This window comes from Rutidosis leptorrhynchoides, chromosome 3, assembly GCF_046630445.1.
Source record: "Rutidosis leptorrhynchoides isolate AG116_Rl617_1_P2 chromosome 3, CSIRO_AGI_Rlap_v1, whole genome shotgun sequence".
Lineage (NCBI taxonomy): Eukaryota > Viridiplantae > Streptophyta > Magnoliopsida > Asterales > Asteraceae > Rutidosis > Rutidosis leptorrhynchoides.
In genome coordinates this window covers 625,962,282-625,983,986 of record NC_092335.1, presented here as the reverse complement: position 1 = coordinate 625,983,986, position 21,705 = coordinate 625,962,282, and the positions used below count along the sequence as shown (strand labels likewise).

The 21,705-nt window shown below is 33.9% G+C and overlaps 1 protein-coding gene and 2 long non-coding RNA genes across 4 annotated transcripts; 2 read left to right on the top strand and 1 right to left on the bottom strand.

Annotated features, from left to right (window-relative positions):
• Positions 1 to 9,997: 9,997 nt before the first annotated feature.
• Positions 9,998 to 12,032, bottom strand: LOC139902323 (zinc transporter 5-like). Its single transcript, XM_071884963.1, has 3 exons — positions 11,481 to 12,032; positions 10,410 to 10,559; positions 9,998 to 10,303 (listed from the first exon to the last, which is right to left on the bottom strand). Exons 1-3 carry the CDS (start codon positions 12,030 to 12,032, stop codon positions 9,998 to 10,000), a joined length of 1,008 nt encoding a protein of 335 aa, XP_071741064.1.
• A 2,711-nt stretch (positions 12,033 to 14,743) lies between these two features.
• On the top strand, positions 14,744 to 19,245 carry LOC139898983 (uncharacterized). Of its 2 annotated transcripts, none has more exons than XR_011777238.1 (6): positions 14,744 to 15,094; positions 15,640 to 16,438; positions 16,752 to 16,819; positions 16,902 to 16,931; positions 18,933 to 19,060; positions 19,201 to 19,245. It is a non-coding gene; the product is annotated as an uncharacterized lncRNA (long non-coding RNA). The 2 variants fall into 2 exon arrangements; XR_011777237.1 differs by having other exon boundaries at positions 16,746 to 16,819.
• Positions 19,246 to 19,381: 136 nt separating this feature from the next.
• On the top strand, positions 19,382 to 20,452 carry LOC139898982 (uncharacterized). Its single transcript, XR_011777236.1, has 3 exons — positions 19,382 to 19,530; positions 19,656 to 19,775; positions 19,870 to 20,452. It is a non-coding gene; the product is annotated as an uncharacterized lncRNA (long non-coding RNA).
• Positions 20,453 to 21,705: the final 1,253 nt, after the last annotated feature.

The window sequence follows — 21,705 nt, the reverse complement described above, 5'->3', positions numbered from 1 at the left end:
TATATGTATGTATATATATATGTACAAGTAAAAACGAATTTCCTACAGTAAAAATTACTTTGCTACAGTAAAACACAATTTGCTACAGTAAAACACTATTTGCTACAGTGAAACCGTATTTTGCTACAGTGCTACAGTGAAAACGAGTTTGCTACAGTGATTTGCTACAGTAAAACGCTATTTGCTACAGTAAAACACTATTTGCTACAGTACACTATTTGCTACAGTAAACACTATTTGCTACAGTAACACTATTTGCTACAGTAAACACTATTTGCTGTCGACGAACTAGCAAACAAAAACAGAAAAGGCGGCCATGCGATCGCATGGCAAAAACACTGAAAACTCATGCGATCGCATGAGCTACAGTAAATCGAAAAGTACTATAAAAGGTCAGTTTTGCTCGACGAAATATTTCATAAATATATATGTACGTTATTTTATAATTTTAATTATAATTATAATTTTAATTTTAAGTTTAATAATAATAAAGTATATTCGAGGGTATTTTTAATTCGGGTTTCAAACCGTTTTAAAATAAGGAAATATTGGGTATTGTTCGGGGTATTGTTCTTGAATCCAAGACCAACCATACAGTCGTCTACCATCATTACGTCTACGCAATTTGCCTACAATATTGAATCGCAATATTGAACTGTGAGTTATAGTCTCCCTTTTTAAATACTTTAAATATTTTTGGGCTGAGAATACATGCAATTTATTTTAAACGCAATAAGACACAAGTACATACAAAATTCTACACTGAGTTAAACCGAAAATCCCTTAGCTTTGGTAACTAGTAGCTGCCAGTACATAGGATATGGACTGGTGGGCGCGAATAATTGTATATGGATCCATAGGGCTTGACATCCCCGTCCGAGCTAGAGCGCTAGCCTTTCAACGGACGTATGTTATTTGAGTTTAAGACACGTTGGTTTGCGTGTATTAAAACGAATGGGGTAATTATCACTATAGCGTTAAGTTTAGTTACCAGGGTGCTCTGTTACGTAGAATCTATTGATAAACTTTTGATGAAATCTTGTGGTCTATCTTTATATATGTTTATGACTCGAGCAATTAAACCTATAACTCACCAACATCCGTGTTGACTTTTTAGCATGTTTTATTCTCAGGTCCTTAGAATGCTTCCGCTGTGATGTGCTTGTTGCCTGCATGGAGTCTCTCATGCTTTGTACAAAGTTTATTGCATTCAAAATAAAACTGCGCTGTGTAATAAATAATTGGACTGTGATGTCAACCTGTAAATTAAAGACTTATGTATTTTGGGGTTTTGCTTATACCTAAGCACTCGCCCACATGTTTATAACTTTCTATGTTTAGAAAGTCACTTATTTTAATGAATGCAATATTTTATCAAAACGTATCATATAGAGGTCAAAACCTCACTGTGGAATCAATGATTAACGTGTCGCGTCAATAGCGATTTTGACGGGTCGTTATAGTTGGTATCCGAGCTTGAGGTCATAGGGAACCAGAAATTACATTATTGTGTTTAACTGGTAATTGTTAGGATGCATTAGTGAGTCTGGACTATGACCATATCTGTTTTTCCTGATTTTTGCTTATTATTTGGTCAAAAACATTATATGTGATATATTTATATGCTAACGTAATTGTTGTTTCAATTATGTGATAGATGACTTCCTCTAATCCTATCATTTTGTACGACTCGGAATCGGACACTGATTCTATTCTATCCACAACTGAAAAGGGCGTTCCAATACCTATTAAAGAAGAAATTGTGTTAGCCGGGGAATCTCAACTCCCGGTAAACCCAGAGGAGGTTCCAGCTCCACCCAGCTTTAGTTTTCCGGAGCCACAGTATCGTTGGCATGGACCCATGATCCCTGAAGTAAACGAGGATCGTCCATTTCTAAACAAATATGGACATTGGTCCAGATATACCGCCGACGGGCGGGTTGTGCCGATTACGCCTGGCAGATTTCGGTTCATGACCACCGGTACATATTCTTGCAGTTCGTCATCATATTCTCCTACACATGACTCAGACAGTTCGTCATCAGACGAGATCAGTAAGGAGGAGGATTTCGCTAATGAAATAAAAGAGATCACTAAGGAGAAATTCCAACTTGCTATAGATAATAAAAACAACCACAATAATAAAATGTCCTTAGTTATTAAAAAAGAACAGGACCATTCGATCTGTAACCACCCTTATTGTATAAAACCCACTGAGGTAACGGGTACCTCAAAACCCCAACTAAAAATAAAATACACTGCCAGAATGTCTGTCGGACCATGTGCACACAAACAATTGGCAGAGAGAACCAAATGGGAAGAAGTTTCTGATAGTTCTGAATGAACGACCTCGCAACCATAAATCTTCCATGCGCTATTTTATTACTTATGTGTGCTACTCTATCTTGTTATGTAAAATAAGCATATGTAAAATATCAGTATTGTATGGTATTGTATTATTTTGGTTTATTAATAATAAATGCATGGAATGATTATTTGTATTATTACTACTTCTTATTATTATTATTACATAATAATGTAGTAACTCGCTATATTTTTTCATAGTGGAATATTATTAGGATTTTAGTAGTTAATTCCTTGTACTAGCTATTATGTATGAACTTAACGGGTAGGTAATACCCTAGAAATAATTATAAAATGCTAATAAGAAGAAAAGGCTTTTATAATAATCGGTTCATATTATTAATATGCTACGATTAACTATTGACAACTCATTTTACCTATAATATTCTATATGATTAAATTATATCTGTTGTGTTTATTGAAGAAACATGTCTCAAATGTCGGATGCTGAGTTTGAGCAACTAGTCGAGAAACGTGTGAATGAAAGAATTGCTGCAACCGAAGCAGCAAAAGCAACATCCGAAGTAGCAGCCAAAGCAGCAGCCGTAAACATAAATTCATGAAACGGATGCTCATACAAAACTTTTCAAGGATGCAAACCACAGACGTTTAGTGGAACTGAGGGACCAGTCGGTCTAACCCGATGGTTTGAAAAGATGGAGTCCGTTTTCAAAATCAGTAATTGTGCGAACGAAGATAAGTCAAAGTATGCTTCATGCACGTTGCAAGATGGTGCACTTACTTGGTGGAACAATTATGCTAAAGCAGAAGGAATAGATACGGCATATGATATCTCTTGGGAAGAACTGAAAAAGATGCTAATCGAGGAGTACTGTCCTCGAAACGAGATCAGAAAAATGGAATCTGATTTACGTAATCTGAAGGTTATCGGCGCGAATCTCAATAACTATGAAAAGCGTTTCATGGAACTAGCCTTGTTGTGTCCCGAATTGGTGCCAAATGAGAAACGAAAGATAGAAATGTATATTGACGGTTTATCGATCAATATCAAAGGAAATGTTACATCGTCCAAACCGAATACGATGCAGGAAGCCATGACAATGGCACACCAACTCATGGACCAGATCACAGAGAGTTCGATTAAGGCACCAATTACCGAAGTCAAGACAACTGAAGGAAAGAGGAAATGGGAAGACTATAAGGGCAAAAGTACTCACCTGAAGAAACAAGAAACTTTTAAAGGTAAACAAGATGGGGCAACTGCAAGTCCAAACTATAAGGGACCCCATCCGTTCTGCAAAAGATGTTACACACATCATGCAGGTTATTGTCAAGTGGTCTGTGATAAGTGCAACAAGAAAGGACATGTGACGAAAGATTGTTATGCCACCGTTTCTGAAGTAAAGACAAAACTGACCGATGTCAAGAAATGTTTTGGATGCGGGAAGTCTGGTCACTTTATAAATCAATGCCCTAATAAGGAGAAGAACAAAGAACCCGCACGTGGGAGGGCATTTAATGTTAGTGCCAGTAAAGCACGTGAGGATCCTAATCTTGTCACGGGTATGTTTACCGTTAATAATCAACTAGCTTCTATTATGTTTGATACGGGTGCTGATAGAAGTTATATGTGTAAAGACTTTAGTTTTAAACTAAAATGTGCATCATTACCTCTAGAAGATAAATATACTATTGAATTAGCTAATGGTAAACTGATAAAAGCCGATAAAATTTGCCATGGCTGCGAAATGAATCTCGCTGGTGAAACCTTCAAAATCGATTTGATACCCGTAGAATTAGGAAGTTTTGACGTAATCGTTGGCATGGACTGGATGTCCAAAACAAGAGCGGAAGTTGTTTGTGCTGAGAAAGCAACCCGCATCCCTCGTAAGGATGAAACGTCATTAATGATTTATGGGGAGAAGAGCAACTCAAAGCTGAACTTTATCAGCTGTATGAAGGCCCAGAAACTTATAAGAAAAGGTTGTTATGCTATTCTGGCACATGTAAAGAAGATCGATACTGAAGAAAGAAGCATTAATGACATGCCGGTTGTAAGAGAATATCCCGGAGTATTTCCAGAAGAATTACCGGGGCTACCTCCACACAGATGTGTAGAATTCCAGATTGATCTCATACCAGGAGCTGCACCTGTAGCCCGATCTCCATATAGACTTGCACCTTCAGAAATGCAAGAATTACAAGACCAGTTGCAAGAATTATCGGACCGTGGATTTATTCGTCCTAGTTTTTCACCTTGGGGTGCTCCTATTCTGTTCGTCAAGAAGAAGGATGGATCTATGAGAATGTGCATAGATTACCGAGAATTAAACAAATTAACGATCAAGAATCGGTACCCATTACCGAGGATTGATGATTTGTTTGATCAATTGCAAGGATCAAGTGTTTATTCTAAGATTGATCTACGCTCCGGATATCATCAACTGAGAGTGAAGGAAGAAGATGTTCCTAAAACCGCGTTCAGAACCCGTTACGGTCACTATGAGTTTCTAGTCATGCCTTTTGGATTAACTAATGCTCCAGCAGTATTCATGGATCTAATGAATCGCATCTGTAGACCGTATTTAGACAAATTTGTCATTGTTTTTATCGACGACATATTGATTTACTCGAAGAACAAGGAAGAACATGAGCAACACTTAAGACTGGTACTGGAGATACTCAAGAAAGAAGAATTGTACGCAAAATTTTCGAAGTGTGATTTCTGGTTACAAGAAGTACAATTTTTGGGCCATGTTGTCAGTAAACATGGAATTAAAGTTGACCCCGCCAAGATCGAAGCCATTAGTAAATGGGAAACCCCGAAGACTCCAACACAAATTCGCCAATTCTTAGGTCTTGCTGGTTACTACCGAAGATTCATTCAAGATTTCTCTAGAATCGCCAAACCCTTAACTGCATTGACTCAAAAGGGAAAGAAGTATGATTGGTCCACAGAACAGGAATCCTCATTCCAGTTATTAAAGAAGAAGTTAACGTCTGCACCCATTTTGTCATTACCGGAAGGAAATGATGATTTCGTGATCTATTGTGATGCTTCACGCCAAGGTTTAGGATGTGTATTAATGCAACGCAAAAAAGTCATCGCATATGCCTCACGACAACTAAAAATTCATGAAAAGAACTATACGACGCACGATTTAGAACTTGGAGCAGTAGTTTTTGCACTCAAAATATGGAGACACTATCTATATGGCACCAAGTGTACAGTGTACACCGACCATAAGAGTCTTCAGCATATTTTTGATCAAAAACAACTCAATATGAGGCAACTTCGCTGGGTAGAGTTGTTAAACGATTACGATTGTGAAATCCGTTACCACCCCGGAAAGGCTAATGTTGTAGCTGATGCCCTAAGTCGAAAAGAAAGAGTAAAACCTCTTAGGGTCCGAGCTTTGAATATTACAATTCGTACTGATCTCACAAAGCAAATTCAAGCAGCACAGTTAGAGGCTTTAAAAGAAGAAAACGAAAAAGGCGAAATAAGCAAAGGGTTAGAAAAACAACTTGAAGAAAAAGCCGATGGAACCCTGTATTTTGCTGGTAGGATATGGGTACCAAAACATGGTAACCTAAGGCAACTAGTACTGGATGAAGCACACAAAACGAGGTACTCAATTCACCCAGGAAACGGAAAAATGTACCACGATCTCAAGAAGTTTTATTGGTGGCCTAATATGAAAACAGAAATTGCTACTTATGTAAACAAATGTTTAACGTGTGCAAAGGTCAAAGCTGAGCACCAAAAGCCGTCAGGATTACTGCAACAACCAGAAATTCCGCAGTGGAAATGGGAAAGAATAACCATGGATTTCATTACGAAATTGCCAAGGACTACAAGTAGTCATGATACTATTTGGGTGATAGTTGATCGTCTAACTAAATCAGCTCACTTTCTACCAATAAAGGAGACAGACAGTATGGAGAAATTAGCACGCCTATATTTGAAGGAAGTAGTTTCCAGGCATGGTGTACCTATCTCCATCATATCTGATCGTGACACCCGATTCACATCACGTTTCTGGCAGTCATTACAAAAAGCATTGGGAACTCGATTAGATATGAGCACCGCTTATCACCCACAGACAGATGGTCAAAGTGAAAGAACAATACAAACATTGGAAGACATGTTACGGGCATGCGTGATTGACTTCGGAACCAGTTGGGATCGACACTTACCGTTGGCAGAATTTTCATACAATAACAGCTATCATACGAGCATCAACGCAGCGCCATTTGAAGCACTTTACGGTAGAAAGTGCATATCTCCTATCTGTTGGAGTGAAGTAGGAGAAAGACAACTTACTGGACCAGAAATTATTCACGAAACCACCGAAAAGATCATTCAAATACAACAGTGGTAACCGGTCTAGAAACAAAAGTGGGCAATCCTCATAACAGTGGTAACCGGTTTAGTTACATGACGGGTTATTTAATTATATGTCGGCCATCAGTAGAAGGAAACAAAATGATGATGGCTTAGTGGGTATTAGTCCAACTGCCATTCAATCATTAAATAAATTCATACCATTCTTTTTCCATACACCTTGTCGTTGAACTTGTTTGAAGACAAAAAGACACGTATGCTGCAATTGGTTTGTCCCTCGAACAGATGGAAAACAGAAGGATAAAGCAGGTCACTCGAAAACATTAAGTGGGTTTGATGGTTGATCGAAGAAAAAGGGAAAGACAAAGGTGGTGGTTTTCTCTTGATGGTAGTAGCCGTGAACTAGGGTGCTCACGATGATGGAGGTTTGAGGTGGTGATGGGTTGCACGATGGAGTGGTGGACAGTGAAGAAGAAAAGATGATCATATATGGGTGTGTGTGTGATCAAACTACATATTTTGTTATATGTATATGTAAGATTACATATATGTATATATGAAAGTTAGATGGTGGATAAGATATAGTGATTTAATAGTGGACGTGGTATCAATTTCCCAATCAGACAATTACATGAATAGAACAATTAAATAAAACAAAAACAATAGAATCTGTTATTATCTGATTTGTACTATGATCGTGATATAATATGAATTTTAAGAGACAAGAAGTACAATAATGTTCAATCAGAGAATTAATAAATTAATTAAACAGATAGAGCTGGTAAACGAATATGTTATGGTCTGTTTTATCTTCTTAATCGTTCTGTAAAGGGATGAGGGTGATAGTGAAGTGTAACAAACTATACGCGTAATTATTTTATCTTCTTAATTAAACATATATATGTATGTATATATATATGTACAAGTAAAAACGAATTTCCTACAGTAAAAATTACTTTGCTACAGTAAAACACAATTTGCTACAGTAAAACACTATTTGCTACAGTGAAACCGTATTTTGCTACAGTGCTACAGTGAAAACGAGTTTGCTACAGTGATTTGCTACAGTAAAACACTATTTGCTACAGTAAAACACTATTTGCTACAGTACACTATTTGCTACAGTAAACACTATTTGCTACAGTAACACTATTTGCTACAGTAAACACTATTTGCTGTCGACGAACTAGCAAACAAAAACAGAAAAGGCGGCCATGCGATCGCATGGCAAAAACACTGAAAACTCATGCGATCGCATGAGCTACAGTAAATCGAAAAGTACTATAAAAGGTCAGTTTTGCTCGACGAAATATTTCATAAATATATATGTACGTTATTTTATAATTTTAATTATAATTATAATTTTAATTTTAAGTTTAATAATAATAAAGTATATTCGAGGGTATTTTTAATTCGGGTTTCAAACCGTTTTAAAATAAGGAAATATTGGGTATTGTTCGGGGTATTGTTCTTGAATCCAAGACCAACCATACAGTCGTCTACCATCATTACGTCTACGCAATTTGCCTACAATATTGAATCGCAATATTGAACTGTGAGTTATAGTCTCCCTTTTTAAATACTTTAAATATTTTTGGGCTGAGAATACATGCAATTTATTTTAAACGCAATAAGACACAAGTACATACAAAATTCTACACTGAGTTAAACCGAAAATCCCTTAGCTTTGGTAACTAGTAGCTGCCAGTACATAGGATATGGACTGGTGGGCGCGAATAATTGTATATGGATCCATAGGGCTTGACATCCCCGTCCGAGCTAGAGCGCTAGCCTTTCAACGGACGTATGTTATTTGAGTTTAAGACACGTTGGTTTGCGTGTATTAAAACGAATGGGGTAATTATCACTATAGCGTTAAGTTTAGTTACCAGGGTGCTCTGTTACGTAGAATCTATTGATAAACTTTTGATGAAATCTTGTGGTCTATCTTTATATATGTTTATGACTCGAGCAATTAAACCTATAACTCACCAACATCCGTGTTGACTTTTTAGCATGTTTTATTCTCAGGTCCTTAGAATGCTTCCGCTGTGATGTGCTTGTTGCCTGCATGGAGTCTCTCATGCTTTGTACAAAGTTTATTGCATTCAAAATAAAACTGCGCTGTGTAATAAATAATTGGACTGTGATGTCAACCTGTAAATTAAAGACTTATGTATTTTGGGGTTTTGCTTATACCTAAGCACTCGCCCACATGTTTATAACTTTCTATGTTTAGAAAGTCACTTATTTTAATGAATGCAATATTTTATCAAAACGTATCATATAGAGGTCAAAACCTCACTGTGGAATCAATGATTAACGTGCCGCGTCAATAGCGATTTTGACGGGTCGTTATACTAAGCGTTAGCTTACCCTCTCGTTGTTGATATTTTTATAGGTTCGCATGCTTGGCGGCTCGGGTAAGCTTGGGAATTAGAGATCTTGGCTGGGTTGCTTTAGAAGATCTTGCTTTTGGACTTGATTAGGATTTGGGTAGCGTAGTCCCAAATCACCATGCTCGGTTTTGTGTAAACGTAACTAGTCGGGTCATAATGTTTATAACCGGTTTACGATTTAATTAATGAACCATTGTATTAAGGAGTTTAAATTATTAATGTATGTTTTAAGTTCGTTGAACTTACTTTGGTAACAAATATGTTTTGGAAATTGTGTAATGGGACCTAAAGTATTATTTAACGCGTATTAAAAGGAAAATTTTTTATGGGCCGGTTTTAATACGGGTTGGGTTGTTTCAATAATTAATTTGCCGTATTCGTGTTCGATTTGTGACAAAAACAAGAAATGAGAGTAATAAGTAAGAGCATTTTTTTATACACTTGACATCTTCATTTATGCACTAATTAAGACATCTCATGATCAATCTAAAAAATCTAACCGAGCGTTTGATAAAACTGAATGATCAAACGCTGAATAATTCATAATTTGAATTATTTAAAAGTTTTGAATGAGTTGGTTCTAAATGACAAAGATGTGTTTGATATCATTTATAATAAACAAATGTAAATTGAGTAAAATTATCTTATTAATTGTTTGCATTAATAAAGAAAACATATTGTTTAATAAGAATTTTTAATATAATTTGAAGAGAATTTTACAAAAAAATTTAGGTGCTTAATGGTTAAAGAATATTTCAACTCTAAATGGCTCGGCACTGAATGCTGAACCATTCAATATCACATGTCATTCAGATGTCAGAAGCAAATATATTAAATGTTAAATCATTCAGCATTCAAAGCTAAATCATTCAATTAAGAAGTAATTAAACGAAAACTAGAAAACAACTACGGAGTATATAATAGTTCATGCCCATAAGGCCAAAAGAGACATGCAGCCTATGCCTACAAGAATAGAAACAAATGCTAATGCTTGAAGCCTTGAACTCGTCTGAATATTCGATTTCATGAAATCCACAGTAAGAAAGTCCACAAGTGCCATGTAGATAAGGATTCCTGTTGAAGCCACGTTTAGTACACCTTGTACAATGAGAGCCGTTCGGCTATTTTCATCGTATATATTTGAGAGTAAAAACTCGCAAACAATCCCAATAGGTGTCGTAAGAGAGAAGAATGTGGACATGGTGGCGATGGTCCTGATCTTGAACTGAGCCTGAAAATTAGCAGTAATTACTAGAAGTGAATTGTTGTATTTTTGGAGATACTATTTTATAAAATATAAAAAAAAGCAGCAAAATATTTATGAGTGTTTTGAGTACCTCAGTGATGTAACTTCCAAGACCCATGCCTTCAAACATTTGGTGAAAACTCAATGCAACAATAAGTGGTTTGATTATTTTTGGACTCATTGAAACACCTAATGAGATACCAATTATTACTGAATGTATTATGATTCCTACCTCCAACACCTGCAACACATTTGACAATTTTTATCTTGTTCCATAGAATATGAACAACACTATCTAATTTCATACATCAAGATTGGTAAAATATATTGTACACAATTATACGTGTAAAATATATAAAGTAAACAAAAACATCTAAGGATTCTTATCTAAACATAAGATATGATGTAAAAATATAAATATAAATCTTTAATCTTTAATGAATTTTAATAAATATTTGTCTTTTTTACTATTTAAGTTTCATATTTAATATTCGATATGATCCTTCACCTAACTTCTTTTTATCAATAACGTTTTTCATGGTAAATAAATTTTTACTATTATTTTATGTACCCGATAAAAATGGAAACAATAAAGTAAATAAATTAAATTTCCTTTTAGGAAATTTTTTGAGTATCATAGTTTTCAGAAAGAGGAAACATAAAATGCCAAAATAAAATAAAAGTTGCTATCTGACAGGGAAATTTACTTCTACATTTATTTTAAATTGCATTTAAGTTGGACGTATATATCCATAAATCTTTTTACACTAATTTAATAGCAATAAAATTCTAGAATGATCACCACATATGATGACATATAATATGTTGCATATATCCATGAATGCAATTCATGTAACCTTTTGATTATGCAGACTAAAGCAAGTCATAAATTAGAACGGATTAAATTGTGAATTTACGATATAAAGGTTTTTATTAATTTATGCCCCTATGTCATGTTAGTTAAAATCGTATGATAAGTCAATTTTATATTTATCGTTTCATTATACTTGTTTAGGAGTAATCAATTAATTAAATGCAAAATATAATGCTAGGGAAATTATACACGAGTTATACATTATTAGCATTAGCATAATCATAATTTATAATTCATAATTCAATCTAAAAAAGATACTAAAGCAAGTCATAAAAATAAAGTACATACGTATGAAATAATCCGATGATGTAACAAACCCTCCGATGAGCCCAAATATGCATGAGTATGCGATCCATGCACATGATCACCATCACCATGTTGTTTCTCTACATCGTCATTATAAACAATAATTTTTCCGTCGTTCGATCTATCAAACCAACTCGTCATCGTCTTTTCAACCATCACAACCGCCACAGCCGCCAACATTGCTAATAAATTTGCTAACGGAAAATCTCCCCAAAACTTGTCACCAATACAAGGATTCTCTAAACTTTCATTTGCATCAGGAAACACATGAACAAAACCCGTCGCTAAAATCACTCCGGCTGTGAAAAATTTGACACTCAAGAAGATTTTGCTTTCGGGTTTAAAAGATTTTATTAAAGGAAGACAAACTCCGATTGCACTCGCAACAAGAATCGAAGCAATTGCTATTAGTTTTAGCTTCAATGCTCGACTCTTGTTTTCATCTACATTATCGATTGATTTATCACAAGTGCATTCTGCACATATGTAAATTGGTAGGAGTAAAAGAATAAAAATTAACCTTTTCATATTCATGTTTTAATTTTATTTGTGCGGTGAATTGTATGTAAAATTGTAAATATACTTTGAGTAGAAGAGAGTGAGGGCTAATTAGTTCAGGATGTCGACATTGTTTCAATATATTTTGAGTATTTAGTATTTTGGTCTAAAGTGAAGTAAATGTAAATGACGACATTGTTGATTATATAGTGCGTGTATAATGTAAATTTGTATATTATTCGAATTTTACTATTGTTTGAATTCATTGAATTAAGGAAAAACAATTTTCAAATGGTCAACGATTAAATTTCTTTATGATTGACCTTCTATTATTATAATTTTATAAACCAATAAATCAATCAATATACACATAGATATACTTATAAGGTGAGGATCCCGAGAGAACTAAAGGTAGAAAAGAACCCAGAGAACTAACACAAATTGAACTTCGATCTACAGACTTAGCTTTCATCTGCATGCAGATTGAACTTCGATCTGCAGCAGATTGAACTTACAAATTAAAAAAAAATATTTTTTTACACATATTAGGTTCAATCGATTGAGCTCAATCTGTGTGCAGATTGAACCCAATCTGTTGCAAATTGAAGTTGCATATTGAACCGAAACAGATTTTGGGCTCAAACTCGAGTCGCGACTGTTGCTCATCGCGTCGCGGCTATTGTTCATCGCGTCGCGGTTGTTGCTCATCGTGTCGCGACTAGTACATAATTCGTATTCGAATTCTGTATAGATTGAGTTCCGTGGGTTCTCTCCCACCCGTAGTTCTTTTTGGATCCCTTCAATATATATATATATATATATATATATATATATATATATATATATATATATATATATTAGTTAACTAATAATTATAGTTAAAATAGATAGATTTTACTAATGACAATCATAAAAGTATAAAGATGGTTAGTAACAACTAGTACACATAAAGATTGTTGGTAACAATTTAGTACACCTAAAGATTGTTGATATTTTAGTTTGTTTCATGAGACTGTTTTTCTCTTTTGTTAGGTAACAATTTGTTTGGTGACAAATTGTTAGGTTTGTATGGTGCTCGGTTTTGCTTAGTTTGGTTTCGTTTTCGTAAGTGTGTTTTGATGAGGCTCGTTGTTAGTTAGTTCGTTGGGTTAGTTTGTTTAGGTTTTTTTTTTTTTTTTTTTTTTTTTTTTTTTTACTACGGTAATGTTGTCTCTCTTGTTTGGGTTGTTATAATGTTAAATTTTTCGGAAATAAAAGCTTAATGCACATAAACATAGTTATTTTAATCATATATGTGTCATGAACTAATTTCAAAATGTTTAATGTTCTACACATGCATACACGCAGTGTGTTTGTTTACCTCTTAACTGAATGATTCAACGCTGAATGCTGCATAAGCGTTCAACGCATTTGTTTCTAACATCTAAATGATATATGATACTGAATGGTTTAGCAATGTTGAATCATTCAGAGTTGAGACACTCTCTTAACCATTAAGGACATAAATTTTCTATAATATCTTATTCAAATCATATCTAGAACACCTAACAAACAAGTGTACTGAATTTTTCATTTCTGTAGCACGTCAATAAGGTAATTGTACCAATTTCATATCGTTTATTCAATATAATTATCAAACAACTTATTTTCATTCCGAACCAAGTTTATTCAGAGACTCTGAATGAAATGTCCCGTTCATATTGATTATAAACGTTCCATATTAATTGATTTCGTCGCGAGGTTTTGACCTCTATATGAGACGTTTTTCCAAGACTGCATTCGATTTTAAAGCAAACCATAACCTTTAAAATATTACGACGATTATCAAATAATGATAATCTAAAATATAGCGTTTTTCACACGACCATTACATAATGGTTTACAATAATATTACATATCAACATAAGTCTTCGAATGCAGTTTTTAAACAATATTATACAAGGTTGGACTTCAAATCTTGTCCTTAATTTAGTATGCAACAGCGGAAGCTCTTAATAATCACCTGAGAATAAACATGCTTAAAACGTCAACAAAATTGTTGGTGAGTTATAGGTTTAATTACATATTATTAAATCATAATAATAGACCACAAGATTTCATTTTTATAACACATCTCGTATCAGACATTTCGCAAACTGCATAGAGATCAAAATCATTCATATGTTGAACACCTGGTAACCGACGTTAACTTAATGCATAGAATATCCCCAAAACAGAACCTCTCGTCTGTATAATAATCTCGAAGTACTAAACCATCCATAACCTGAATGGGGGTTGTTAAGCCCAATAGATCTATCTTTAGGATTCACGTCAATTAGGGGCCATTTCCCTAATTCTTAGGCTACCAGACTTGAAGGACGATATTCGGTTTAATAATCCAACCATAGAATGTAGTTTCGTATACTTGTGTCTATTTTGTAAAACATTTATAAAACTGCATGTATTCTCATCTCAAAAATATTTCACTTCTCATCTCATCTCATCTTATCTCACTATCTCATCTCATCTCACATCTCATCTCACATCTCATCTCACATCTCATCTCATCTCATCTCATCTCACTTCTCATCTCATCTCATCTCATCTCACTACTTATTAAAACAAAAGCCAAATTAAGTAATAATTTTTTGAAAACACACTTCATGACCGTTGGATCTAAGACAATTTATCATTACAGTCGTTGATCTACTTCTTGAAATTAATATTACGTAACTTTTTTTCAAGAACAATAAAAAGGACAAAATTGCCCAACACGCTAAATCTTACGGGAATTAGGGGTTTCAAAATGTAACAAAATTATATGGATGGCTATCAAATTGTTCCGGATCTTCTCAAATCGGTAATTTTTTTGGAGAACATACCAAAATCAAAGAATCAATTGGAGTCATTCTAGGGATTTTAGGGTTTATGAAGATCGAATACGCTATCTTGCTGTTTGACGAGTGATTTAACTGTTGATTCTAAACAGTAAGATTTCGCGTTATCGTGGAAGGAGAGAAGATTATTCAAACGATTCTAAGAATCAAATTATCATATGATAATTTGGAGATCGACGAGGGTTATGCAATATAAACGAACTGTCAATTCTAATAAATCAGGTAATCAGTTCATCTACTCTTTAATCGATTATTAGTTTAGTCTATCGAATCATGTAATCAAAGATGCGAGTATGTGAACTGGAATAAATCGTGGTTACAATAATCAGGTTAATCGATTATATATATATAACCGTCACTGGAAATTATTATGATAATTGGGTTGATAATGGTAACAAAAGTCCATATGTGCTTCATCTCTATTTGGTATAGAGACATGTATTTCTTCCCTATTATGTAATTAATTAAATTGAATATCATATAAATGGGCAATTTAAGATTATTCATTAGGTTACTCATATATTGTGTTTGACTTTGGACGTATTAAATTATTAATGTATTATACACTTTTTACATGGATGATATTGAAGCAATGACATGAGTTTGCATTGTTGTTATGGATACATGGATTGTACATGTTTTTAGTTGTTTGATATTAAATTTGTACATATCAGATCAAAATTATATGTATATTATAATTATATATATTATATAATAGGGAACATTGTGATTATCTTCATTAACTTTGGCCTAATATGGAATTGCAGGGCATAGTGTAGTGTCATGGCATCAACCATTGGAAAGTGCATGAAGACTCGATGTTAATATAGTTGAGGTACAATTGTTGTTCTACGTTTTAGCAAGTGCATGCTACCCTCTAACATTATCATTTGTGTGCTACATTTTTGATTATTGATTTTTATTTATAATGTCCCGCATGTCTCTTAACTCAAGGAGAAGCTTCTATCATAAGTCTCTACTATGGTATATATTTTATTTTTTTCTACTGATTCTTCACTATTGATAAACAAATTGAAAATGGTTAAATTGTACAGACTTTGAGATGTTTTGTATACTAGATGTCAAACCATGACTAATTTTTGTCATACATTGATGGTCATCCGGTAAAATGACCGTTTTTTAAATATTTGAATGCAACAGTCAAGTGGTCACGGTGGGCACGTTTGTAGGTTTGATTTTATTCAGTCAATGTAGGCATGAGCGAGATGAGTCTTTAAGTGGTTTGGGCGGTAAGTTTGGTTAGGTTAATCGTTGGAGAGTTCATATTGAGTTGGATGGTATATGGGCTAAGAATTACGTTTGTCAGCAGGGTTGCAATTTGATTTTGATACTCAGAAATGAAGAATTTATTTTAGAGCTGAAAGTGCAATACACAAGTCCACTGTCAAATGGCACATAACTTTTAATGATACCCTTATACTTTCTCAAGTGAAAGGAATGAGTAACTTTGTAGATATAGCAACAGTTGGAAGGTTTATTTGTGTTTGTCAAAGCTTTCAAAAGGTTAGTTGTAGTGGCTTTATTGAAGACCTTAAGCACCAAAAGGTTAGTTTACTTTTTATATATAACTGTTGTATATTGGTTTAGATTATGAAAAACTCCTTTTTAAAAAGACTTTTACTCCATTACTATTGTACAAGTTAAGTTACTATGAAGAAAGACTGTTGTGAAAATTGATCTTAAATAGATAAATACATGGCAAAAACCATATGTGAGGTGAAAAAGAAGTAGTGTTTTCATTACTGTGTGCTCAGTTTGCTGTTTGGAGTTGCTGATTTTTTCATATCCGCATACAGTAACCTAGATAAATACATTCATAGCCACTAATCAAATAATGATCTATCAATTCAAGTGATAGGTTGCTGGTGTGGCTGTTTCCAAATTGGCCTCAACGGTTTGACTTTCTTAGCAAGTATTATCAGATAAGTACGTTCTAATACTAATTGTTTCACATCATCGTATTGTAATCATCATACTTGCATCTATTTATGTAAATTATCTGCTACAGGTGGGTCAAACTTATGTAGTGGCTACCAAGGTCAGTCACTTTGGCGATTGAATTTTTTTAGTGTATTTATATGTTAGATTTTGGCATTTTGTCCCAATTTTTTTCCCCTAAATTTGTAAGTTTTAACGCCTTGCGTTTTGATTTGGGCGTTGGTTCGACTGATCATACACTTTTTGTCCAACATTATTTGTTATATATATATATATATATATATATATATATATATATATATACATACATATATATATATATATATATATATATATATATATATATATATATATATATATATATATATATATAGTGGTAGGATTAAGAGGGAAGTAACCAATCGGGGGGAAGCGGGGGGAAGCAAAAACTTTTTTTTTTTCGTTTTTTGAAAAAACTTTGTTCACGAACATTATAGATGAGATGAAAATATGAACATTTAGTGGAGACACTTTGTGATAAATGTTTTTATTTTGGCGGGAAAACGCTCGAAGAAGTAATATATAACAATTATCGTGTTTTTCGAGCGTATGGTGAGGTTTTAGCTATTGGGGTTTAGATATTAGGGTTTATAGGGTTTAGATATTATGGTTTAGAAATTTAGGGTTTAGGGTTTAGATTTAGGGTTTAGATTGAGTTTTAAACACGAACGGTTTAGAGTTTAGGGTTTAGGGTTTAGGGTTTGGTGTTTAGGGTTTATGGAGTAAACCCAAAACACCAAACCCTAAACCCTAAACCCTAAACTCTAAATCGGGCTAAATTTTACTTCACAAAACATGAAGAAAAAAAACGTTGCATATTCTTCACGAACAATATTACCTTGAATGTTATTTTTGTCGATCGTTTTCCCGCCTAAATAATAACATTCATCACGAAGTGTCTTTTCTAAATGTTCATATTTTCGTGTGATCTTGATGCCTGAAAAAAAAAAATTCCAAAAAAAACGAATTTTTTTTTTTGCTTCCCCCCGCTTCCCCTCGATTGGTTATTTCCCCATTGATCCTGCCCCTATATATATATATATATATATATATATATATATATATATATATATATATATAGGGGCAGGATCAATGGGGAAGTAACCATTCGGGGGGAAGCGGGGGGAAGCAAAAACTTTTTTTTTTTTTTTTCGTTTTTTGAAAAAACTTTGTTCACGAACATTATAGATGAGATGAAAATATGAACATTTAGTAGAGACATTTTGTGATAAATGTTTTTATTTTGGCGGGAAAACGCTCGAAGAAGTAATATATAACAATTATCGTGTTTTTCGAGCGTATTTTGAGGTTTTAGCTATTGGGGTTTAGATATTAGGGTTTAGAAATTTAGGGTTTAGGGTTTAGATTTAGGGTTTAGATTTAGGATTTAGATTGAGTTTTTAACACGAACGGTTTAGGGTTTAGGGTTTGGCGTTTTGGGTTTATGGAATAAACCCAAAACACCAAACCCTAAACCCTAAACTCTAAATCGGGCTAAATTTTACTTCACAAAACATGAAGAAAAAAAACGTTCATATTCTCCACGAACAATATTATCTTGAATGTTATTTTTGTCGATCGTTTTCCCGCCTAAATAATAACATTCATCACGAAGTGTCTCTTCTAAATGTTCATATTTTCGTGTGATCTTGATGCCGGAAAAAAAAAATTTCAAAAAAAACGAAAATAAAAAATAAATTTTGCTTCCCCCCGCTTCCCCCCGTTTGGTTACTTCCCCATTGATCCTGCCCCTATACCTATATATATATATATATATATATATATATATATATATATATATATATATATATATATGTGCGGTTATTGGCATTCTATGTCTTTTAAGCCTAGATAACAATACAACGGTTACGCCATGATAGAGATATAGTTCTCAAGAGTCAATTTGCAGGAGTAGATGATAACTAATCTCTAACGTCTTTCTTTTGCATAACAAAATACAATGCACCGTGTGTTTAGTCTTTTTATCTCTTTGTTTCGTGTGATCGGAAGTGATACACTACTATCAGTTTGGGCAGTTCATTTTTATTTTAAAAATCTTTAGCTGGAAAACATGAAAAGAAGTAAAGAACAGCACGTGAAAGTAATAAAGAAGGAAGGTTCTCGAATGTCTCATCGCGTAGACACCAGTTATCTTATACAGAAGGAATTCGTTTCGACAAAACACATCAGGTATTTCTTTTTTGTTTTATTTCGAGGAAATCAAGCCACAAACTTTAGCTTCATAGACAGTTTCAACCAGTTATATTATCACCCGTTATCTTTCATATTTTACTTATTTTAGTAATCTATCTAAACTTTATTCAGTACAGGTACCACACATTATTTGCTTAGGGTCAGTGAAGTTTGGCAAATTTTACCATTCTAATTTGCTTCCAAGGCTCTTAAAGGTACATGAAAATCAGGTGTATTGTTTATCTTAATAAATAAATCGAATATTGTTGTTGATAAGAATAGTGTATTGATTATGGAAATTGTTTCACAAGTAGGGGGATGGAGCAAACATAGCTGCAATATCAGTTAATCCATGGGCAATTCCCTCCAATATCTACCCTAAAAGGTGATATTTTGTGATGAAACAAAATTGGCCGCATTCAGAAGACCAAAAAAAAAAAAAAAAATGTTGATAACTTCCTCTTTAGGTAACCTGTATATAGCTCTACTTATATTTTGCTTCTTATATGCCATGATGAGTGCATCAATAAAAATTTATTGATTGCGTAGTCGATCAGTTATAAATTTATGAGCAACCTCTCTGTATCTATAGTGCTAAAACGAGAAGCGGAAATGGGGGCATCTGAAAGATTTGCATAGAGCCATAAAACTCTGCGAGCCTGCTTTTGTAAATAGTGATCCCACTATTATCAATCCTGGAAACCATCAAAAGGTTGTATTTTTACAACCTTTTTGTTCATTTACGATTTGCTTAATTCGGCAACTTAACAGTTGGAGCTCTGTTTTTAAATATGATGTCTTTATAGGCGTATGTTTATAACTTTAAGGCTGAAGATTGTGCTACTTTATTATCAAATAATATTTGAGCCGATTACGTAACAATAAATCTCCTAAACCAGAAGTACAATATTTCTCCATGGTCTATCAGCATCCACTCTGATCCACTCTGACTGCAAGAATACCGTGTATAATCCAAAAAGCGTGAAATCGTACAATAATACAAAACTCTCATATTACACATGAGTTGATTAAATTAGTTGATTGATGATATTTATTTGTGATTGTGATTATAGGTATGGTCACAATGTTTGCTGATGCAAATGAAATCTATGGGCGAGGATTTGCTTGGCAGTCATTTATTGATCAAACTGAAACGTATGGTGATAATGAGTATACCACACGTGGGTTATTGGAGCAACTCAATGTCACTAGAGGTTTGTCCGATTATTTGTGGTACATGACAGAGTAAGTGCAACGGGTATGTTGTCCTCATGTGGTGTTTTACATTAGATATTAAATATAGAAGTGACACTTTTTACTTATTTGGTTATACATTGGTTGTTCGGGTCTTATTCATCTCAAGCGAGTCAAATAAAAGGTTTTTTTTTTTTTTTTTATACTAATTAGTGTTATAATTCAGTAGGCTTATAACTACCTTTAGTGGTTTGATTCTTGATGTTATAATTCAGTAGGCTTATAACTACCTTTAGTGGTTTGATTCTTGATGTTATAATTCAGTAGGCTTATAACTACCTTTAGTGATTTGATTCTTGATTTAGAATACTAATAATGAAGTGTAAGAACAAAGATGATAATGGAGAGAAAGAAAGAAACACTTTGTAAGTGTGAGAAATGGTGCAAGTTTAATGCTTGCATTCATGAGTATTTATAGCCTAAAATCTCAATATAAAAATACATACTTTGTGTACCAAAATTGACTATATGTATACACCAAAATTGACTATCCATATCTATATTATTATTATTATTATAACACTCCCCCTTGGATAGCAATTTTATTTTGTTGAAGATCAACTATAAATTACTGCCTCGTTAAAAACCTTGCTAAAGAAAACCCAGTGGGAAAAAACTTTAGCTAAGGGAAAAAGAGTGCAGCATGGAGTTGACTCCCCCTCAAGTAGACATCGCTTCAGCTGTTACATCTTTTGAACATGTCTCATGCCAATGTTATGAACGTGTGTTCTGAAAATAGCAGTTGGAAGTGCTTTCGTGAAAAGATCAGCAGAGTTTTTGCTAGATTGCACATATCTCATTTCAATCTGGTTGTCCTTAATGAGATTTTGAGTGTATGAGAAGAATCTAGGTGGTATGTGTTTTGTTCGGTCACTTTTGATATACCCTTCTTTCATCTGTGCTATGCAAGCTGCATTATCTTCATAGATAGTTGTTGGACTTTTATCGCGTTCTAGTCCACAAGAATTAGTAATGAGTTGTGTCATTGATCTCAACCAAAAACATTCTCGAGTAGCTTCATGTAATGCAATCACTTCGGCATGATTTGACGATGTAGCAACAAGTGTTTGTTTTTGAGAACGCCATGATATTGCAGTACCTCCATTTAGGAATACATATCCAGTTTGAGATTTAGCTTTATGTGGATCAGATAAATAACCTGCATCTGCATAACCAACCAAATCTTGTTTTGATTCGTTAGAATAAAATAATCCTAAATCAGTAGTTCCTCGAAGGTATCGAAATATGTGTTTGATCCCATTCCAGTGTCTTTTGGTAGGAGCAGAGCTGAACCTTGCCAACAAATTAACTGCAAAAGAAATGTCAGGTCTTGTACAATTTGTAAGATACATAAGAGCTCCAATTGCACTAAGATATGGTACTTCTGG